The 19,172-nt window shown below is 32.7% G+C and overlaps 1 protein-coding gene across 1 annotated transcript; it reads left to right on the plus strand.

The window, feature by feature from the left end:
- Positions 1-232: 232 nt before the first annotated feature.
- LOC143149640 (proton-coupled amino acid transporter-like protein pathetic) lies at positions 233-5,842 on the plus strand. The gene is made up of 5 exons (XM_076317210.1): positions 233-243; positions 310-408; positions 1,196-1,368; positions 2,631-2,734; positions 5,393-5,842. The coding sequence occupies exons 1-5, from the start codon at positions 233-235 to the stop codon at positions 5,840-5,842; spliced, it is 837 nt and encodes a 278-aa protein (XP_076173325.1).
- Positions 5,843-19,172: the final 13,330 nt, after the last annotated feature.

A 19,172-nucleotide genomic window follows, 5' to 3' on the forward strand; every position in this document is an offset into this window, starting at 1 on the left:
CGATAAGTTCACAAATTGCGATACTATGAACGGTATCGTTTGGTGCAGCTGGAATCGTTCAGGTCAAACTACGGAACTCGGTTATTGTACAGCAGTGCACGAGGTTGTCGATTAAGATTCAGTTGCCTTCACCTGTCGGACATCGTTGGAAGTCTAAGAACGAAACTTCCGGATATTTCATTGAAGGAAAAAGGAGGGGAAGGACCTTGTCGAGTTCCGAGGAACTCGTGATATGGCCGACAAGTGAGGCTCGGCGAGACCCGTTTCGTAACGTTATTTATTCGCCTCTGCGTTCTTTCCCGATGATAGCTTCACCGATGGGAAACACGCGGAACACGCGATTAGGGATGAAAACGAGGAAGAGGAATACGATCCTGTCGCGCATCGTCCCGATGGACCGTTGACTTCGTAAGAGAATCCATCTGTATTTGTATTGTTCTTTTTCTATAACTACGAGTCGGTATTTCGACATACTTCTTCAACGAGAAACGAAGAATCATTGTATTCTGCTGTGACTTACAATGAGATCTGACTGCAGTGAGAATTGTGGTTGCGTCCAATGAAGCTGTCAGGTGGTAGTATACGAATTGATGAATTTTTTAGAAAAATTGTAAGCTTTTTTGAAAATAGAAATAGCACAATTTTCGTTTCAGCTTTGGTCAGATCTTTCAGAATCTCAATTTTATTCAGTATATTGCAAAAAAATATTGTACACATGTGACGTTAGAATAGACATATTCGTATGTATTACTTACTTTTTTTGTCAGTAAGATATAAAAAGTCATTAATTCTTTCAAAAATAATTTGATTCAATCTAATTTTATTAAATTTAATTTATATAAAAGTTCCCTATAGACTTAGGGAAAAATTTTCGACGGGAATCGATGACGATCACATAGATCTACAAATGTGCAAAGTTGGAAGCACATTCATGGGGCGTCGGGGTGGAAATTTTAAATAGAGCTCTTTATTGCACTATTGGAAGAAAGATTCATTAGATATTTCTATGTAGTGGAATAATACATTTTACTTAACTGTGTTATGTCGGTATAAATTTCGTATTTTCATTTAGAAAACCTCTTTAATTCAATTTTCTCTAAAAATACGTAAACAGGTAATAATGATATTATCTTATTTAATACGTACGTAAAGACTGTGTGTCGTGCTTCCAATTGTATTATAAAATCTGTTTCAGGGACTTCGCTGTGATGATGCATCTACTGAAAGCCTCGATCGGGACCGGGATACTTTTCTTGCCAAACGCATTCAAAAGAACAGGCTATGTGATGTCAATAACCTGTAGCATTATTATAGGATTGTTGTGCACTCATACAGTTGTGGTATTGGTGGGTAATTCAGAATTAATCGGTAAAAGTAATAGAGAGAAAGAAAGTAGCGTCTTTTGTAACTGTCGAGTAAAATGATTGCGTAAGGCACTGTATAATCGAACGAGGAAGTGGAATCGTGGAAGACCTGTTTGACAGAATTATTTCTCTCGTTTAGCAATATTAAATTCAGTGGCAAATTATGCATTCGAGGAGCTTAAGGATATTATAAAATACGAAAATTTAAACGAATATATACGAGACAAGAATTTTGATTTAAACTTTTTCTTTCGTGATGAAAGAACTGGAACAAAGTTACATGTACTGATTGATGAAACAAAAATATATAAAAAGTACTTAATCGTTTTGCAATGTTTGAAGCAGTAAATGTATCAACAATATTTCCGTAATTTCGATAACATTATATATAATTATTCAATTCTCAGAATTAATTCCACAAATAAATGTCCTTCACCATTTCACAATCCGAAGTGTCGTTTCTGAAATATGAACAGTCACAATTTATAATTGAATCAAAATATTCATTATGTATATCGTAAAGTGACCGACAAGTATTTATAGGTGACGTTTAAATATCTTCGTGAATGAAGGATGTGTACGAAGTATACATTTTTTAAGCGTTCTACCCATTTTTATACGCAATATAAGGTGAGAATTAATTTATATAAAAGAGACACATAATTCCATTCGAAAAAGTGCACTAACCACTTTGCAAAGGTATCGTTAAACTTGTGAAAAACGTAATACCGTAAGAAATTGAGCACAATGAAATAATTCAACTTTTTTCTCTACCATTTTCTGCTACTGTCATTAATTCTAAGGAAGACCTAGCCTCGCGAAGTTGCATTTATCATCCCGTATGTTAACATTTATAATCCTCAAGTATCGTCTTAAATCGAAATGAAAAATTCCTGCGTTCCCGCGAGACAAATGAACCGTTTTGAAACAGTATTGTGAAAACGAGGGAACACCATTAAAACCGATACGTTCTCGTTACCAAAATACGTACTTTCTTCTCTCTATAAAATAAGTCGTTGGATGCTTACAAAAATTGAAATTACAGCGACAAACGAGCAGAAATGTACAAAAATGTTACGTGAAAAGGAAATGTTCGTGGTGTTGCAAAGACGACAAAAGCGTAGAAAATGTTATAACGAATTTCTATGTTGAAATCCTTTTCCTTTTCAAGTATGAGAAGCATTTACAGAGTGTTAATCGTAGAAGAAATCGCGGTGCCGTAAGATCATGTGGAATCGCGTCTGAAAACGAGTTCTCTGAATGCAGGTGCGATGCGCTCAGGTGTTATGCAGGCGCAATCGCATACCGATGTTGGATTTCGCCCAAACGGCGGAGGTCTCATTTCAGAGTGGTCCCCGATGGATTCGAAAGTATGGGAAAATCTTCGGCATTTTTACCAACATTTTCGTCTGCATCGTGCACTTCCAGGCTGCCGTGATATATATACTTTACGTGTCCACCTCCTTCCAGCAAGTGAGAAACAAGCTGTATAATGTCTTTTCCCATTGATGGATTCAGGCTGAGGTCGCGAGATCGATTTTCAATGCTTACTGACCAAACGAGCGATGACCAACCGAGTAGAATTTTCTCAATTAATGATTTTCATCCTTTCGTTATAAGTTAAGATGTTTTCAGCTTGGAAAGAAAATTGAATTTATTGCTTAAGGCATGACTGGAAAGAAATTCATTGAAGGATTCAAAGGGTTACATTACCTTTGCGGTGAAAAGAAATTTATATTCTTCTGTGTACAGAATAATAGTTTGAACCCTTAAAAATAACATACGAGAGATCCCTTTGTAAAATTGTATTAATAATTCAAATATGCGTCGCGCTTAAAATTTTTGAACGTTGTTTCTTGAAATGTAGGTCGTATGTAAATTAATAAGAATAAGTTGAATTTTCCTGAAAAAGAAATTCACTTGGAACCGTTCGTCGCTCGAGTTTCTTGTGCTGAATAAACATAAACAGTGGCGGGTATGATTTCCTTTCAGTTATCCGGAGAAGAATCGTTTCAATTATCCGGAGAATACTGCAGGTATAACCGTATATGAAGCTTTGTGTCAAAGTATAATATATACGATTTTTGCAATCGTTCAATATTTAATACTTGTCATAAGTCATTGTATAGTTCTTCCACACTCTGACAACAGTTGTAACCATGAAAATTTACGTATTCCATGAAACGAGTCACATCCTTCAGTTAACACATATATAAAAATTGTCGTTTAAAAATAAAGCTATACTGTGACTCTCAACTGTGCCACTTTAAAAAATGTTATTTGAATTATTTTAAAACGTAGCCGTTACCATCTTCACGGTACTATTTTCGATTATGTAATTTTCAATTTTTAAAGAGCTTTCAAATTCGTATAATTAAAGGTAGTCAGGATGAAGTCGTATTTAGACTAATTTTCATCGGAAAAATCTCACCAATTTGGAAACGATATTCTTACAAAGATATACTGAAAAATATACAAATTTAAATGTTCATCAATGGATTATTTATTCTGGGTACGTGTATCATTGCTCTCGGTCGTCGACCGCCGATCGCAGAGAGGCAGTGACTCAACTCGTTGTTGCTCCGTCTCTTACGCTCTCATTGTCGGTGTACATGCAAGCTTTGGTCTCACTCTGAAATAAAAAAGGTCAATGTTTGAAAATAATCGCTACCTTCCCCGAATAATTGAATCGAGGCGAACCAGTTTCGCGATCAGTTGTCTGTGAGGTACATAGCGTAACAGTTTCCTGTATTTGATGTGTCTAATTCAGGCACAAACTGTCTTAAAAGTATATTAGTTTATGTGGAAAAGGAATAGGAAAGATTATCATCTTTAACCAAATATTGGGTTATTCGGAAAGTCATTTCATTTTCCAAAATGGAGAATATATAATTTAATAAAACGTTTATACACTCTTAAAAAAATTGTGTTTCATTTTCACCAAAAAAAAGCGAAATGATTTTCCGAACAACCCAATAGAATTTAATTTCTAAGTTTATATAAAAAAAAAAATAATGGTATTATTCGAAATGGCTACCATTTCGATGATACAGATTTTCGAGTTATCCAAATTTCTCTGAAGAATTTTGTCACCAGAGGTGCAGTCTTTTGCTGAAAGACCTTTGCTCTTGGAAGATTAATCATGATTCTTTTATTAGGGGCGCTTCAACAATAAAGAGGAAAAGGAAAGTGTTTAAAATGAATGAAAAAGTTACGATTATCATATGTAAGTGTAGCTTTCCGTTCAAACTGGTAAAGTAGGGACTGATAAAATGATTATTAAACTTTCTAGTTTAAAAGCAAAGAAAGTGAACATTGTGCCTACGCTTTCTACCAATTTCTAGCAGTAATATCGTTACCTAGAAAAATTTTATTACATCTCATTCAATATATATATTTTTAATTAAAAAATTCGAGTGTCATTTATCCCTTAATTTGTAACACAAGTTACAAGAGGGCGCTTAAATTGAAAATTGCATAGGTGCAATGTACCACTTACAAACGATTATAAATCGTAGTCCAAGTTGGTTCAGAATTCGCACAGACGCGACAATCGTACTGATCTCGTTATTTTCAAGCCTGTATCGTTACAAAAGATGACTATTATGAATAATACCACTGTTTCTGCAATAACGTACATTTGTAATACAACCTACTGTACGACTAGATACATGTTGAGCGAAGTACCTATTGTTTTTGTCACATTATTCGAGAATGTAACGTATATCTCATTATTTTCGAGCCTGTATCGTTACAAAAGATGGCTATTATGAATAATACCACTGTTTCTGCAATAACGTATATTTCTAATACAACCTACTGTACGACTAGGTATGTACACGTCGAGCGGAGTACCTATTGTTTTTGTCACATTATTCAAGAATGTAACGTACAAGAGTACGTATACGATTATCTCGTTCTCATCTTTAAGAGTTGTGTATTTTGCGCGCGGATCAGATATTTTTAGATTCTCCGTGAAACTTGTATCTTTACCTGGTACGATGCGCATTAACGGGCTTGTCTTTCAGGTGATCGAGTTCTTTTCCGGCTTCAAAATTGACGCGCGTATCTACATACTGGCCATGTTCCCCTTTGTCTACGGGCTTGGCTACGTGCCGAACCTGATGTACCTGACACCTTTTTCCATAATCGGTTTCCTGTTCATGTTCGTTGGCATTTGCGTCACCCTTTATTATCTGTTGAATGATTTTCCCGATCCTGGAAGGCTGCAGGCATTCACGCACGTGCTACCGGCGCCAATGTATTGCACCTTGATGCTGTACGCTCTACATAACGTGACCATGTGCATGCCGTTGGAGAACACGATGAAGAACCCGCTCCACCTGCCAAGGCTGATAACGTTCAGCATGTTGCTCAATACCTTGATGTACACGGTATTTGGCTTCCTCGGTTACAACAAGTACACGAACCGTACCTGTGACACGATAATCAAGAATCTGCCAATCGAGGAACCGTGAGTCGATTTTATTTCATTCGATATTCCCGCTACTACCTACTTGCATCGTTTACGTTACATAAGATGCTCCGTAACTAGCAAAATCTATTTGCAAAAAGAATAACTACTGTTCTAGGGAGAGTCGCGTGTGTATTCGTATACCGTGACTTTTGACTGGTGCAACGTAGTTAAATTTGAACAAATCGTCGAGGTGACGACGAAGATATGTCGCTATCGAAACTTTCAATCGATAAGGAAAATATTCTTTTAAAGAATCTTCGATCGTTTTTTTTTTTATGGAACCACAGACATTTATTACTATGTTTTTGTGGTCGACGAAATGATAAATTTATTTATATAAGTATTATATGTGACCTTCGGATGATCTTGGGCAAGGAAGTGCTGTATTTAATTGGAAAAGCAAATGTGAAAAGTATAAAAGTGTAAAAGTAAGGTGTTGATTTTCGGACAACTTTGGTTCAACAGGATGCTGGAAAATATTATGCACATATTACTCTATCTCAATGACCAATAAGTGTACATGTTGCGTTAATTTTTTCTTACACTATGGCACAAACAAAGTGTACCATGTTAACGATAGTAAACGAGGCAATGTTTACTTTTACGTAATGTGAAAACGTAACACTGAAAGTTGCTTTAATCGTTCGTGATACGGAAAATCCGCAGTCGTAAAATATTGTGGTAGCGTTAATTGAACGAAATGTATGTACTAATCGATTTTCAAGATAACTTCAAAGAAGATAACTTTCAAGATCCTTTGTATTGCTAATAACGATTACCTTTAAAACTCACAAACGCATATGCTTATTAATTTAATCAAATTCATTATAATAAGACCGATGTGCGTGTTAAAAAACGATTTAAAGCTGGTAGAGATTAAATTATGGGATTACTTCAAGAGTTGGCTAAGAATCTTTTAGAATTGATGAATAATAAATAATGTTGTATCCACTAACGATGTAGTTGATAATTCATGAATTAAGTTAATAAATTGTTCGGAAGGATGTGTGGTATGTACAGTTGTTGATACAACACTGGAATTTGGTAAACATTATTATCCAGACAAGATTCCATGCTATGACAAATATTGTCTCTACTTGTGTAAAGCATCTAACATAGTAATGTAACTGACAGTGACAGACAATCTAAGAGGAATTTCCTTACGTGTCAAGCATATTCGAGATAATTGAATTTTTGCAACTGCAGGTGAACCGATATATGAAACTTAACTAGCGAACCAAAGAAAACCTTGTGTTCTCCTTTTAAAAGATCGTTAAAATATTTTCGTACCTCTCTCTCCTCTTGCATTTTTTTATCAATACAAATTTTATAGTTGTCTAATTTTCTCGGTTAGAACGCATTATTTTTTCATCAAAGTCCCTCGATTCTTGAAATATTTGTGAATAAATATGTAAAACTCGAAACAATTATTATTAACAGGGTTCGAGAAATAAATTCGTGAAACGTTACTTTTCGACGTTCTATACTAAACCTCGTTAAAGGAGCAGTCGTTTGTAAAAATAAAAAATAAACTCCAGTTTGATATAAAATTTGATAAATTACAAAATTCCTGGATTCTGCGTAATAAAATTCGTAGTTCAAAGTATAAAAAAATAAAAGAAGGCTATTGAATTGTTTTATTATATACTTTGTAACGCAAACGATTAAGTGAAATTTATGAAGAATATCGTTTATTGGACTTTGTTAAGTTTATACTCCTTCCTCGTCCACATCTCCTAAGTCACGAACCTATAAAAAAAACGCAGTTCACTGGTGGAATTGAAAAGTCAATCCACTTAGTCATAAAGCAGGTTAAAGTACAATACGTTCGAATGATAAGAAAGAGAATTTAAAAGTTCAAAGTACAATGTTTGTACAGTGCTAAAGGTTGAGGCGATTCTGAATCTAAAATCGTAATTTAAAACTATCAGAAGGCTTGATCATCCCTTCAAGATAGTCTTGAATGACCAAAAGTACAAACTAAACGGTAGTTTCTAGAAAAATTTCTTTAATCGATAAGCTCATTTCCAAAACGTTTTAAATGCAACAAGTACGGAACTTGGAAAATTGTGATTTTCAAATTTTAATACAAAGTATGATATTATTAATAGAACTCTATCGTTAGATTTGTGCATTATTCAAAAAACTTCGAATTTCTTTATTTAAGTCAGACTTCTTGGACACAAATAGTCTTAGAGGCCATTTTTCGAAACAAAAACATTGTGAGACCTTTTCGTAGTCCAAAAAAAAATCATGGTAATGAATCAATTTCTGAGGATTCTTTACCACGGTTCTCCTTCGAGCTTCAAAAGTAATAAATAGATTGAATATATATTTCAAGAACCAAACATTTCTAACGTGCTAACAGTAATTGTAAATAGTAAACATGTGTGTGAAACAGTAAGTTTAGTAATTTTAAGTAAACCATAGGTATTAAGTTGTAATACCTAATCAATAATAGAATTATTGATCAGAATTTGACAATCCATTGCCACAAAAATGAGTCCACGATGAAATGTTAACAAATTTTTTTATACGTATCACATGTCTCTGAAGTTTGGTACAATTTTAAACATCCTGTGTAGTATTCGGTAAGAATTTCTTACACAACACAGAACTACACCACGGTATAAAGACTAATAGTAATTGGTGCTAAGTGCTGAGTATTGATTTCTAATAAATCGGCAGCAAGGAAGATCGAGACTAAAAGATGCCTCGAGCATAATTTTTCGAGATATATGTATATACAGAGTGTTTCGAAGACATGGGACAAACTGAAACATGCAAATTCCTCGCATAAAGAAGAATCGAGATCTCCTTTATAATTTTGCAATTTAGAGCTTTATTCTCCAAGTAAATAAAATTTACCGATGTGACCGATATCATAGTTAACTGTGATCAACTAGAGCTTCTGTACACGCACGCCCCCAGATACGAGAAACATGTGTCCATGACGTTTACATGCGTAAGAACTTTCACTGCTTACATCTCGAAAAGGAAGCCTCAGATTGCAGAACGGTAAGGGACTTTTCGATTTCTGTTAGCACGAGAAATTTGCATGTTTCTGTTTGTTCCATCTTTTTAATACACCGTACATACAGAGTAATATTAAAAGTTAGGACAAGCTCTTGATCTTTTCTGGACAAAGATAGAAAGAACGGTAAAGCGTTTGAACATATTTTAATTGAAATTGATTTCAACTTAATACCTTTTATATATAGAACTGAAGAGGATCGATTTATGTGTAGATTCGTTCAAGAAACAGGTGCAAGTGTATATTGCACTCCAACAAAATTAATAATTTATATCTCAGAAAGTTCTTGGAGAGACCGTTTAAGGGAGGTTTTACGCTTCATGCGACTGGATAATTGATATCTTCTTATTTATAATCATAAGAACGATTCATTAAAATTTTAGATCGAAATCCAAAGAATTGATAAATTTATGAGACCTTGATAAATCACGATCGAAAGCTACGCTTAAGGAAGTGATGCTTGAAAGTTTAATAAAGTTTTTAACTTGAAATATTCAAAACATGTTTGCCCACTTCCGGTCCAAACTTTTGATGTTAATAAATTGGTTGCTTTCTTCACAACTTTCAAAATCACTGAAACGAACGTTGTAAAAAATGTGTCAAGTTAGTAGAAGATTATTTCGAAGGAAAGAAATATGTTATCCAATGTATCAGCACTCTTTATTTTCTTCAATCACATCACTTAAGATAAAAAGATTTTTATCCGTTATTTGTCGAATAAAGATAACCCTGTAATATTATTTATCTCGCATTATGGATAAAACATTTGTTATCTTTTGTTTGTTTATAGAATTCTTTACTTAGATATGGACAGAGTTTTGTCCAACTCTGGACCACGATACGTAAATATGAACGATATGATATTTTCATTTTATTCATTGAATGCTTCGGTATAAACAAACATTTCAATTGCTTCAATTTTTATGAGCTGATGGTCGCTCCTCGACTATGTGGTTCCACTCCTGCGGTTCTCCACCATCTTTGTTCACTGTGGTCTAATTCCCCTTGCTTGAACTACCCCATGGGGTACCGAATTAGCCATACTAGCCTATATTGTCATCTCCTCATCTATTTTCAAAATTCGTCGAGCCTAGTGAATTTTTTAATCACTACACTCTAAAATTTGAAATATCTGTTGTAGGAACATTTTGACACATATTATTTGTTTTGATCTAGAATTCCAAATATTGTACATTTTTTTTGTAATATTTGAGAATTATATGGTTTATCAATACAAATTATTTTATCTGTAGAAGATATCTATCTGTGGTCAAAATCGTTAATAAATCTTGCGATGATGACAAAGCGTGTGTTTATTAATTACAACATAAGCTGCAATCAATTTTATTTATTTGACATAGATAATGGTAAGCCTTCTGTTGCGAAGAAATTTGGAAAAGTTTACGTAATGATGCAATGATCGTTGATAAAACTTTGAAACTGGAACTAAACTGATACTGGTAGAAACATTGAATATCGACATAGAAACAATATATTGATGAACATTTGATAAATATTATGCATCCGTTGCGAGTTTTGCAAACAGACTGTATTCGTATTGTGAACATTACAAAATACCAAAATGTTTCAAATATACTCCGTAACTTTACGTTCAAATTTCAAATTGTTCATACGTATAGTTTTCTTCCAAAAATTTCTATAAAAAATACTTTCTTTTTCCGCTTGTAAATGAGGACACCTTCTTAATTATTATGACAGTAAATCACATAAGATCGCTGAAGAAAATTTTATCAAAAGTTCTATCTCCTCTGTTAAATCCTAACAATTTAGATAATGATTCTGTTACAGTAGCTATTATTAGTTTTCAGTATAGTAGCAGTATTTTTCACATCGATTAAACAACTGTGTATGTATACACGTGTTTCTTAATTATAAATTGATTTATTGGAAAATGAAATAATCGTTATTACATTTTGTTTCTTGTAATTGTAATTCTTACTCATTAAAGTTGATGTGCATTTCAAAACCACTAAAACTATAATAGAAAATAAGTATTTCTTTTTTGTATTTTGTTCATCTTGATTTTTAGAATTGGCCACTGTACATCGTGTGGAAATTGACGTACACTTGTGAGTTTAATCGTAGATATAGATTTAAAAGGTTGAAAAGTATAGTTGACGTCGATTTCTATCGATAGATTAAACAGTTTATTAGCGTTTTTTTTGTGTGTCGAAGACGCATCTTTCTATTTTTGATAGAAATTAGGATTACCAAGATTGAAATAATCCATTACACGAAGTAGCTAAGCACTTATCACGTATACGACGAATTCGATTAGTAACGAGCTCGTTATCTATTGCATTTCTGACTTGCTTTCTGACTAGCTTAAAAACGAATTACAGTAGGTGCTATGTATAACCGTAAGCTTCCATCGGCAACGACAATAGTCTAGAAATAGATTCTTTTTCGCTTTGTTCGTGTTCTTGGTAAACACGTATTGAAAAATACTTGACAACGAGAAAGTGAAAAAAATCGTTCCAATATTATAATCCTCGATTTTGATTTATTGGGGCACTAAATTCTACGTAGTTGATAACTACGATATCAATCAGTTCGTTATCAACTGAACTGTTATCATTTACAAGAGAATCGTAAGTGGAGCATTACGAATAGCTTCAAATGTATAGAAAACAGCCGCAAAGAAATCGCCCTGCTTTCTAGGAATTGCATAATAATAATTTATGAAGTCACACCACAAGACAAGAAAAGAAAAGCTGAAATATCAGAAACAGTTGTGCAAAGATCACCAGGACGTTCGACGATATCTGTACCAATATTCATCATTTTGCGTTAGGTGAAATATTATCGTTTGTGTGCATTGTGAAATGCATCGGAATTCGAGGACACTTGTCCAAATAAATTCCATGATATATTTTTACGATGAAAGTACAATGGTGACAGCAATAATTCACGATCGTTCTTCTGGTAATTAAGGCTGATCGAAATGAAGAGTCATAGTCAGGAACCAATCCTAAATTTACGTTACTCTTGCCTTTCGTCGGTTTGAAAAATTACATTGATTCACTCCCCATCTATTCAATTATCATTACACCTACTCGACGGTTCTTCTTATCGTACAAACTTCCTTATCTAGCGTCGCTTCGTTATTTGTATACACATACGTGTACACGCGTTACATTCCATTGAACATTCTCTACTTTCGATATCTTCGATTCGAAAATCCATTGTTTCACGCTGATGTTTATCAGTCGATAAATTTTTCCTCTTAAGAGTGGTACTCTTAGAGCACAAGTTCGAGAAATTAGACGTATAGTATATACATATCTAGTGACTACGATCTTGAGTTGAAGTTCGATGCAACTGTGCTTCACGAGATCGAGTGTTCTCGTAAACTGCAACTATTTTAGTTGTGTATCGATAAACAATTTCGATTCGTCGTCTTCTTGCGTCTGTTAAATAGTTTTGAATGCAATTATCAATTTCAGTCAAAACTTGTAAGCATCTGTCGTTAAAAGTACATCGATCAATTTCACTTTTGGGGATTGCCGGATGTTTTGGAAATGATTTATCACTTAGCTTGTATCGCGTAACACAATTACTTGATTAAAATTCAATATCGCTGCAGATAATAAGACTTGCCGCTGAAAATGTTTCATTGTTAACATATGACTGGAGTCGAGATGGTCAATATTATTATCTAAACGGAGATTTCGAATAACGAATAAAAAATAAACATTCGATGAGTAGTTTATTGCATAAAGGTTCAAATCTGAATTATACAGTGAAATTATATTTCACGTTGAACAAATGAAAGTTTGTACGAATAGCTGTCGATGGAAGAAACATTGCACATTATCTCTACAGTACATTTTATTTATTATACATCCATATGGTACGTACATTACTTGGTGTATAATTGAAAAACATGCTTACGTTTTTGTACAAGTTAATGTGCATTTAATAAATAACATAATCAATTGTATAACGATAAAGGTACGTGTTTTATTATCGTATAAAACACGTGATATAAAAGAATGAATATTTAGTATTACCTTTTGATGTAATTACTGTCTCTAGACGTTATGGTATACTATTTATTAAGTTTTCAATCTAACTTTTACTTGTAATTTGAAATACTGAGTACAAATTGTTAAAAAAATGTATTCTGTCTTGCCGCTTTTCTAACGGTATTATATCTTAGCATTTAATGTAATTCATAAATTTTTTTCTCCAAAAAATTATTTAGTTTTTTCAATCAAATACTTTCGGTTATTGTCTCGTTGTAAAGCACGATCCTGGTCAAGATTCATTTTAACTTCTGCCTTTTCGAAATTTTCCTTTATAACATCATTATATTTTTCTGCATTCATAATTCCATCTACAGATACTAAAATTCCATTTTCGTTCTACGAAAAGCATCCTCATACTATTAGTGATGCACCATTAAATTGATCTGTGCAGTAAATGATTTCTCGAACGTTTCATTCGATCTTTTCCAGATTTTATACCTTTCCTTTAGTTGTCACAATTCAAACATTTGCTGTCGTCCGTCCATATTATTTTTCTTCGTATTGACTTTGCCATGTTTACGTATTTTTTAGCAAAAGCTAAACGGTTTTTCATGTTCTTATTAGTAATATGCGTTTTGCGTTCGGCCTTACAGCTTTTCAACTTGATTTTATATGGATTTCACTTTGTCTTTAACCACACATTTAAATTTATTGATTCTAAAATGTTTCACAATGTAATAATGGGATCTCGTCGGCTTCTCCGAACAATTTGATTGTTTGTTTGATTTAGCTACAAGACGAAAGCCAAAGTTCACACTTGAGATAATTAGTTATTTAGAATCATAATAACTAAACTGCCTGATGTTTTTTTACAAGTTCAACACTTCTCATATCAATTTATCTTTCTTCACACAAATCTGAATTACGTTTTTTAAACCCCCTTTTTTTTTATTTCCCTTTTGCACCACAACGTAAAGAAATACACGACTCAAAGTTCGAACGTTTATTGTCCCAAATTTTGACCACTTTTATTTCAAGTCTCCACAAATATTATGTTCACAAATAGACTGTCTAGTAATAAAGGAAATTTAAATATAATAGAATTGTATTTTTATCACTGATCGAATAACATTCCGACTTAAAATAATGCAGTGATCTTATTTGGGAACAAATGTTTAAAATTTTACTCGGAAGAAGTTAAATAGTCATCGCTCCAACAAAAAGTTTTTAAACTGCAGTCAAGGAGAAAGCTATTTTTAGCAACAAAAAAAAACTCGAGAGTGTCACCTTTTAGTTAAGATATTCAGCCATAAACGGCTTTCGTTGAACATAGTGATTATTACTAACCTTCGTGCGCATTTTCAAGTAATTTATTTTACCTTCTATGATAGCCTTATTGGTGGCCGACATTATTATCCCAAAAATCGAGTACCTAATCAATTTAACTCTATAAGGCAAACATTTCTAAAAGTGTCTCAGAACTACAAAGTGACCAATTCCTGATACATTTACTTCAATTAATTTTTCAAAATGATGATTATTAAAGATTATAAGTTTGAACAATGCTGGTCCAGTTAGAACTATATACAGTATTACCCGATTATAAGTTGCATATGCCCTTTTCTTTTCATATATGCAGGTAGGATATTATTAAGTATGTAGTACTTCTTCCTTCAGAACTTTAAGTTTAGTTTTGTAAAACCATGGTATGACATTTGAAAATTAGTATTATTTTTTCAAATAAATGCAGATTGTTACGTTGTTAATGATATAATGAATTTTATTAAACGATTTTTACAGATAAATCTGTATTTTAATCATTTTCTTTACAATTAAATATTACTCAAATTTTCATAATTGATCATATTTAAAACTTGAAAATGGTTTCTGTGCTTTCTTCTGACTACGTCACTAAAAACATATTCTTTGAATAAAATTATTCGAGTTGAAATTAACTTGATTTTTTTTATTATTACAGACTCGCGCAATCGGTCAAAATCGCCGTTTCTTTGTCCATTTTATTCTCGTTTGGAATTGCTTATTATATACCAGTATCAATTCTATGGCCAATGATCGAATCAAAATATAAGATGAATTGGTATAGCAAACCTATGTTTCATTTCAGTGGAATATTTGCAACAAGTAAGCGATACTAATTTAATCATAAATTTCAAATATTTAATAAAATAATTTTTACGTTTCTGAACTTTTGCCTTTGTTCTTCTTCAGTTTGAATAGGTTTTTGGAATTTTCATAGAATCTTTAATTTAGTGTCATTACGTTTCTTTAATACTTTTTTACTGGATAAAATTTCTTAATATAGATTTCTAATTCTTGTTACACAATACTTAGTAGAATACGCACTTCATTTTTTTGCACTTATCTATTTAATCTACAATATATGATAAAAAAGACATTATGTAAGTGTGATGAGTGATAGTTTCATTTAACGATATATAATGTACTGTATTGAAAAGTATAAAGCGAAATGAAGATGGTAAAATATAATTCGTGTACATACATATTAATTGATATTATTTCAAAACTTACTGTTTTGACTTAAGTAATTTTGTATTAGTAGCAGTATGATTTCAAGAAGAATTAAATTTAGTAAAAATACATGTCTACATTCATCATTTCATTATTTATTTGAAAATATTCCACCTGAAAATGATATATGAATACTACGTATGATTTATGATAATCTTAATTAATGTAGATTTTACTTGCTACTTTTATTTTTTTCATATCGATACACAGCATTATTTGCTATCGCAGTTCCTAATATGGTTCCCTTGCTCGGACTTTTTGCATCTATAAGCATGACCACTGTAATGCTATTAATTCCAATCCTGGTAGAAACAGCAACAAAGTGGGAAGTGGCTACGTGGTTACTTTTAACAAAAAACATCAGCATTTCTCTTGTGTGGATATTACTGTTGGTACGTATCGAAAGTGGATGTTATGATTAATACAATGAAAATATTTTTTACGCAATTCGTGTACATTTGCTCTCTGTATAGTGTAGCTATTTTATGAAACACATGAGAATCCCAACTAATGGATAACCAGCAATTATTTGATGCACAGTGCACGTGTAGAATAATAAATTTTATCATTTACTATAATTCAGTATATTATTTTATAAAGAAATTATTATAAGGCATTATTTATTTTTTTTTTGTAATTATTAATAACACTAAGCTATGGCTACATAATGTTTAACAGAGGAATTCGAAATTGCTCTAAAAAAGTTTTCACTTGAATATTGGTCCTTCGTTTTTCACTATCGAGATATAAGTAATAAAGTACCTTTCACGAAGAATTAAAGTTCCTTTTTTATGCAGACTAATGAGTAGTAAGTACGAAATATTATCTAAAATGAGCAAATTTTTCAGCTCAAATGACTAATATTTCTTTGTTTGTCAGATTTTTGGAGCAATTGAAAGTACGTGGTCCATCATCAGAGAATACAATAACATAAAAGGGGTTGAATGCTGATTGATAGTCAGTTGCTGAAAACGAGAACAGTTTCTTCCACTGCCTTCAATGGAAATCGATATATTTATATTCCTTGGTAATTACGAAATATACAGTGTATTCCATTTAAGTTGGTATAACGAAATATCTCGTAAACAACTAATAAGAAGAAATGGTGGAACATGTATAGGCGTTTCCAAGGTCATTTTGAACTCAACTAGTTTTTTTTAAATTATGAATCGATTTTTTATTTAAGAATCCTATTCTACGTAAAAATATACATCACTTTTGTCTAAAACATGTTTTGGAAAAAACCTCTACTTGTTAAGATATTAAAAAACTAATAATGCTATTTGAATCTCCTTTCAAAATTACAAAAAACATGTTTTACCTTTTTCCAAGTTAGTTATCAGCGAGATATATTGCTGTGTATACCATGTTAAAATTTGTTACAAGACTTAATTTCATTGTGTAATTTATTTATCTTTCATTAAAACTGAACATTTTTAAAAGATACAAATGGCAGACATTGCAAATGAAATTGTACGATAAGATAAACACGAATTCTCAGTGAACATATTATGCGTAATACGATTTAACTGTTCACTAGACTGAATATGGAAATATGATTTTCATCAAAAAGAAAGATAAATTTGTCCAACTATTTATTTATGTTCTTTTACTATTTATTATGATTGATTGTAAATTACTTTATACGCGATAACGAAGTCGGATAAGGCTATGTCGCAATTAGATCAGTACAAAGAGAAGACAAACTTTTAAGTCCCGGACGTATAAGTTCTTGTACAAATGAACAATTGTACACAACATTTTGAATTGGTGCAGTTCAATCATTATTACGTAACTATCTGTTGCACTTTCTCAAAGTTTGATGCAATACGTCCATATGGGTTTGATTATCGTCTTGTAAATTAATAATTTATTGTTTGGATTTAGTTTGGAATATTCGTCTATGAACCAGTATATTCTCTTTCGTTTTATTTTCATTTAATCTATTTTTTTGTTTTTATATGTATAGCTTCCATGTCAGTTTTATATCTAGGTGCATCTCAAGATACTGTACAACATTGACTTGTGTTATTTATTATTTAGTGTTATTCGCGGCAACTTTCTTTTTCTTAGGATAAATGTAATAATATTTTTTGTTAATCTTTATTTTCCATCGTTTCCCAAACGTGAATTTTTGGTTGAATATAGCCCGTGCTTGATTCCGATACGTTTCTTTCACTAGTTACCCACTACACCAGCTATTCTTTCGTTTCTCGGTCAATTGTATGCACTTTATATGCAACTCGTTGCATAAAGTGTTACAAGCTGTTTTTTTCGGAAAGTATTTTACGATTATTTGTTTTCAGACGAGATATCCAGAAATGTAACGATTTGTGTATCGTCCCATTCAAAAAAGTTACGAGTGTCACCTCTTCGATCCCGTGAGATTGCAACGCCTGGTACGTCGCTGAAAATGCTCTCGTGTACTTTACCAAGCCAGAACAACATTTTTTATACCATCTGAAATAGTTTCTGAAAATACAACTTGTAATACTTTATGTCCATTACTTTGTATATTTACGACAAATCCATTTTACCTTCATCTCAGCCTGATGCAAGACCGTTTTTATTACAGGTTGCGAAAAATTACGTAAGTTCGTAAGACTGAAAAATAAAGAACTCGGTGGACAACTGTTGTTTCCTTTGATAATAAAACATGATTCATCGTTAATAACTTAAACAAAACGAGAATAAATTTACCGATAACTTTATCCATAACACGAAAGGAAATTCATTCGAACGAAATAACATTCGTCGTAGGTAAAACATATCCGGTTTAATCGCAAACTTGAAGATCTTTATTTAAACGTTTATTCGAATAACGTCTAACTCTGATGTAGACATTCGTGTGCTTACATTTTAGAAACTGTTATTTCAAACTTACTTTGCACAAGTGTCGTTCATTGTATTCTAAAATTTATAATTCTGCGTAATTCTTTCGTTGTACGCGTTAGCAATAAAGTAAAGGTATGTATGTATCTGTAACAATACCGATAAATTAAATGTGATATATCGGTTCGCTTTTGTGTCGAACGCGTGCTTATTAATTTTCTCTTTTTATTTTCTGTCGGTCTTTTCTCCTTTTTTCATTTATACCTCGTTTCTTATTATATACAATCTTGGTGCCCGTGCAAGAAAGATGTATTATTATTTTAAGAAACCAGTATGACGCCATACCGGTGGCATCTTCGTACCAGAGGCGTAACCGCAATTTTGGCACCCATTCGAAATTCTCAATGCAACGTCCCTTTTTACATACATTTCTAATACTTTCGATACTTTAAAAAATAAAGAACACGCGCGTAGGTAAACATTGCCAATTATAAACATCAAACGTTACTTACGATAAACGATAATAATACATCGCTAATCGATTTAATTCAATCTGAAGAAAGTGCAGGCGATGATTGAGCGCATTATGCACATACACTCTCGTCGATGCATCGCTATATTATTCGTTCGTTTGTACAATAAAGATACTTCGCGTTTCGGTGAAAATCCCTGTTTTTAATTAGAGTTTCCTCGTCCATTGATAATAACTCTCCGGGAGATACAACGACAAATACAAGGATCTTAATTTTTATTGAGAATTAAAATTCGATTTCGTCTATCTTATCGTTTACGCCAGAGATTGTCGCTCGAGTCGTCGCGTCGCTCGCGTCGATCGAGCACGGATCGTTAGCGGAGGTGATTCCGTTTCAATTATCCGGGGAGTGGACGGTTTCGTTTATCCGGGAGAAGAACGCCGCGCGAGA

Source organism: Ptiloglossa arizonensis, chromosome 7 (assembly GCF_051014685.1).
Source record: "Ptiloglossa arizonensis isolate GNS036 chromosome 7, iyPtiAriz1_principal, whole genome shotgun sequence".
Taxonomy (NCBI): Eukaryota; Metazoa; Arthropoda; class Insecta; order Hymenoptera; family Colletidae; genus Ptiloglossa; species Ptiloglossa arizonensis.

Excerpts from the sequence above, each read along its gene's own strand:
- LOC143149640 (XM_076317210.1), top strand. Across the intron at positions 1,369-2,630 it reads GGGTAATTCAGAATTAATCG|GTGCGATGCGCTCAGGTGTT; the intron begins GTAAAAGTAATA and ends CTCTGAATGCAG. Across the intron at positions 2,735-5,392 it reads GGTCCCCGATGGATTCGAAA|GTGATCGAGTTCTTTTCCGG; the intron begins GTATGGGAAAAT and ends CTTGTCTTTCAG.